The sequence below is a fragment of the Anoplophora glabripennis genome, unplaced genomic scaffold (assembly GCF_000390285.2).
Source record: "Anoplophora glabripennis isolate ALB-LARVAE unplaced genomic scaffold, Agla_2.0 scaffold51, whole genome shotgun sequence".
NCBI classification, from domain to species: Eukaryota; Metazoa; Arthropoda; class Insecta; order Coleoptera; family Cerambycidae; genus Anoplophora; species Anoplophora glabripennis.
Window position 1 is genome coordinate 1125947 of NW_019416324.1, and position 5047 is coordinate 1130993.

The window sequence follows — 5047 nt, forward strand, 5'->3', positions numbered from 1 at the left end:
AAATTGATACGCCTCTGCTTTTACATAAAATAAAAATCGTTTTTGGATTCTTCATTCAATTTTTCTGTACCACTCAGCGTTTTCGGGTAAAAAAATAAAAAAACAGCATAATTCAAACAACGATGTTCTCGCAGTGTAAGCGAGATATACGATTTAAGAAAATCTGGGCGCCACCCACTCGTATAAAAATATTTTCATTTTCGCAGACGGCCGGGCTTATCGAGCACTGCTCGCTCAGATATGAGCCCTATCTCGGCCCACACGGTTTTAATACTCCTCTAAAATCCTTTCCGTTCTCCAAATTAAAAGGATTTATTCTGTGAGACGAGAAAAGGTATGTTAGCTTTGAAGATTAGGGATTTGGGCGCCTTATTATTTTAACCCACCCCGCGGTAACTGCCCTGAATGGGCCTTCGCAAATTACTTATTTAATTCGTTTATGCCCGACTATACCGTCGGAAAGGAGCCAACGTAAAACGCTCTTAAAAACGCTTAACAAGATTTCACGGTGGATTAATTTATATCAGGTTTGGTTAGGTAAATTAGATGTGAAATATTAAATAGGCTTAAAGAAGATTTATTAATTGCAATATATCCGCTACTGAGGCCAACGTCAGAAGCTGAATAAAATTTTATCTAACAGCATGATGCGACGTACTACTAAAACATAGAGTTGAAGTGTCATTGTGAAGAATCCTGTTGGCTATTTCATTTTTGTTCCTTAAACTCTCAGCAACATAACTTTCTGCAATTGTGGTTGATTTCCACCCACCATATCTCTTGATTGCTAATACATCAACTCCTGTATTAGCCAGTAACGTTGCCGATGTTCTTCGGAATGGATGGCCTGTATATATTTCAGGATGTTCCAGTTTCAAAAACTGTACAATTGGGAATCATAGAAAGGGTATTCTTGCCGACTGGTTGGTTATAGCATCTACTTGCTTGATAGCGCATAAAAAATCGTGAAATTGCGGTTTCAATTTCTAATCTAATCTTGATATATTTCTTGAGAATCTCTAAGTGAGAAACAGAACCCAGAGTTTGTAGACGTACGTGACGTTTTTAGAATCTGGAATTGTAACTACAATGTCATCGAAATGTTTGAAATTGACGTTGTCCAAAGTAAGTTTGCATGCTCCTGCAATGCCTAAGACCATCACTATCTTCATTAGCAAATATGTCGAGTGCCTGCCTAATTTTGCAAAAATATTTGAGATGTCTCTGTATATTACTCTTTTTGAAAGCAAAGAATTTCGTTTCTCCAAATCAACATGGATTCTTTACGTTACTTTTAACTCAATGTCCGATTTATGTAACTTACGCATCGGTTTTCTTAAAGACATTTTAGTACTGTTCAGTTACCACCTAATGTATATTTTTTAATATTTTTTGTTGCGTATTTCTAATTAATTTATTAGTGTTACTTTTAGTTACTTATATCCACTCAATGTATTATACGTTTACTTATACATATAACTTCTGTCTTGTTAAATTATTATCGTTACATATTAGTTGAAAATTTTGTTACAGTGACACCTGGAATCAATCCTAAGCTTATTTAGGGTGCAATCCACGCGGGGAACAGAATTATGAGCTCCCTTGACATTTCGTTTGTTTGCACATATTTACTGAAGCCCGGAAGTACCAGCGAAATTAGTTTACATTACGTAATAAAATATAAAAATGCAAAAATGCCCTTCCTTTAATTTGTTTCTGCCAAACAAGGGAAAGGTAGGCGGAAAACACACAAAAATTACGGTTGGTTGTTGACTGTATCTAATCAGTTTGTGTATAAATAACGTTCATCTGAGCGTACGCGAACCCGTGGGGTCGGAAGACGAAGGTTTAATAAATATATATTACGGAATGCTATGCTCTGTGCCTCTCGATGAGGTCGCATCCTACAGGGTGTTAGACAGGTAGTGCGGTATACTGAATAGGGTGCTAGAGGCGGTCGATAGAAACAAATATAGTTTAGTCCAACGTTGTAGCCGTTTTCGGGATATTTGGGATTTTCTATTCCTCCCAGTCGGCAAGAATACCCTTTCTATGATTCCTAATAAGATTGCACAGTTTTTGAAACTAAAACATCCTGAAACATATACAGGCTATTCGTTCCGAAGAACATCGGCAACGTTACTGGCTAATACAGGAGTTGATGTATTAGCAATCACCAGACATGGTGGATGGAAATCAGCCACAATTGTGTCTTTTTTCTAAATTGTTTTCAGTAGCAAGATCATTTTTTAAATTAATTTATAACTTATAAAAATGAAACTTAACTGTTATATAAATAAACAAAGACGTGTCAGGTTACTAGGTTACGGAAATCCTACTCTATGCAACTTTTTAGATTACTAACTTTGTAATGCTTTCATATCTACCACTATTTGCTTATTACTATTACCTACTAATATAAAATGAGAAAAAATAGTATAAACAAATCTCGTAAGAACAGAGTTTTACTAAACTTGTATTGTATGTTGTATATACTATTTCAGAACTGTAATGAAAATATTGGATTGCATTTTTTATGCAAATAAGGTTCAAATTAATAAGTATTAATAAGCGCGTGTCCCTTGGTTTAGCTTCAACTAAAACTTTCATACCCTGTTTTATTCGGTGGTTATAAATAATGGGTATGCCTGGTAGTAACGAATGAACGTCCATTTCCTGGCGACTGCAGCGCTTTTTTATCCAATAAATATATAATGGTAACCGCATTCCTCTCATCTATAAAACATTTTTAGTGCCACTTAAAATTTTATTATTTTTTTCTCACCCCCCTAATGCAGTGAGCTTTTACACAGTGTTACATCAAAAATGAAAACTAGAAAAACTGTTGTTTTCTTTATTGCGTTATATTCTAACGTTAAACATTTAACTCTACTTTCTCCACCACATTTGCAGTGTGTTAATCCTTTTAACCTTCTTTTGCAACATGAGAATCCCATACATCAATGCTTCAGCAGTTGGCGGACAACCAGGTACATAGATGTCAACGGGGATAATTCGATCACAACCTCGTACCACAGAATAAGAGTAGTGGTAGTATCCCCCACCGTTTGCGCAGCTTCCCATGGAGATAACCCACTTTGGATCAGGCATTTGGTCGTATACTTTGCGCAGCGCCACCGCCATTTTGTTCGTTACGGTTCCAGCCACGATGATGACGTCGGTTTGTCTAGGACTTGCACGAAAGACGACGCCGTATCTGCAACAAAACTATAAGGAAGCGCCACAGAAAACCCCTTTGCTACTATGTTTTTCTTTCTGTACATATACAGATAAAGATAAGGGGAGAAAGTTAAAGCCAAGAGAACAGTTCCTCAAATTCTAGCTTACCTGTCCATGTCATATCTGGGAGCTGCAATCTGCATCATCTCGACAGCACAGCAAGCCAAACCGAAGGTCATGGGCCACAGTGATCTACTATGTCCCCAATTAAGAAGGTCATCAAGACGAGCGAATGCAATTTCAGCTAAACTTTTCTTATTCTGAAATGGGGAATATGGTCTCTTTTCAAAAGGCTTGTACATCTTCGCCATTCCTCCAGGCGTCGGAATGTCATAGGCCTCGCTTATTGGTTTGGTCTCATTTTCCTCACCATCACTTTCACACTTGTTCCATTCCGTCGAATAACGAAGGATTGGAACTTTATCCCTGACACGTAGTCTTCTAAGCAGGGACATTTTTGACAGGTTTGACATGACAATGTCAATTCGTGGTGTGATAAAAAGCAACTTCTAAAACACCTCCATTCGACGTAGAACTTTGATATTCATTTACGAATAAAATACGTTAGTTCCATCTAAATGTGCCTTACAAATTGTATTCAGTAAATTTGCATCTGAATATGGAAATAAATATCTCAATTTACATTCATCTGTCTGGGGAATTCTTCCACACATCAGTGGATACAATATTTTACGTAACACAAAACTTTAAACTGAATTTGTCTAATTTACAGTTCGTGTATTGTTAGCTTCAGTCTATGTTTCGCACCTTAGTTACTGGTGCAACTTTATTTGAATAAAATGTACAGGTATATGCAAAATCGTATAAAATTATGCAGCTACTGAAAACTGCATAAAATATAGTAAAATATGTTTTTAGACCGCTGTTATAATTGTGAAAAGTCGTAACATTCACAATTAGTTCAAATTAGTGAGCAAAAAATAAATAATGATAAAGAATTGAGGAACACGACGCTAACGATACAAAATGCGTTTATAAAAGAACCTTGCCTAAGCACGCAGCGAAGGTTAAATTCCTACATTGAAAATAATGATATTCATTTCGAGCATTTATAATAAACATCTTTACTTTTGTTAAAATTTAATTGTTCTTTCGTTACATAATATCAATATCTGTTTATTACTGTTTTTGTTATCATTTTCAAGATTGTTACTGACTCACTCATCAATTTTTCATCAATAATAATGCGCGATCACACATAACACTATGCATACACAGTAATGGCTGATGCTGTTCTTCTCGACAAGTGTTTGTCAATAAAAACGAATTTCCTTTTACAAATTTTCAAACTAAATCAGGTTTATTTTGACTACAAATGGTATTAAAGTTATACAAGCGGAAACGTTAATATTTTGAAACAATCTTCAAACTACAACTAGTGACTATCCACGAACGTCACAACATGATAACGTGACGTGTCGCTAAAGTTTATTCTATAAATTAACTGCTAGCCATGAAGCGGCACATTTATCATGTAAACTCCAATACCGCAGCTTTGTTTGCTTCTGTTGTAATTAACACTGTACCTCCCTTCGAATTTTACCAAACTACATTATTAATTACTCTAGCTTAATTTATTTTTAACTAGGCATCTCTGAAATTTCGGTTCTTACCACTACAGCATAAGAAACTTTCTAGCGCGTAGTCACCATTACATGAAAGTAAATGTAATGCATAACTTGTTTTTCTTTGACAAAACCCTGGGTAGACCTTCGTTCACGCAAGTCGGTATATAAATAGCTATTTACTTTTACAAGTGCCGAAAAAAAATATTGTTTGCAAGCGC

The 5047-nt window shown here is 35.7% G+C and overlaps 1 protein-coding gene across 1 annotated transcript; it reads right to left on the reverse strand.

Moving 5' to 3' along the window:
- Window positions 1-2889: 2889 nt before the first annotated feature.
- Window positions 2890-3695, reverse strand: LOC108907609 (NADH-quinone oxidoreductase subunit B-like). Its single transcript, XM_018711352.1, has 2 exons — window positions 3349-3695; window positions 2890-3217 (listed from the first exon to the last, which is right to left on the reverse strand). Exons 1-2 carry the CDS (start codon window positions 3693-3695, stop codon window positions 2890-2892), a joined length of 675 nt encoding a protein of 224 aa, XP_018566868.1.
- Window positions 3696-5047: the final 1352 nt, after the last annotated feature.

Bases quoted from the DNA above. Each gene is read 5' to 3' on its own strand.
- LOC108907609 (XM_018711352.1), bottom strand. From the start codon at position 3,695: ATGTCCCTGCTTAGAAGACTACGTGTCAGGGATAAAGTTCCAATCCTT. The intron at 3,218-3,348 runs GTAAGCTAGAAT...GTTTTGTTGCAG, and splicing joins CCCAGATATGACATGGACAG to ATACGGCGTCGTCTTTCGTG.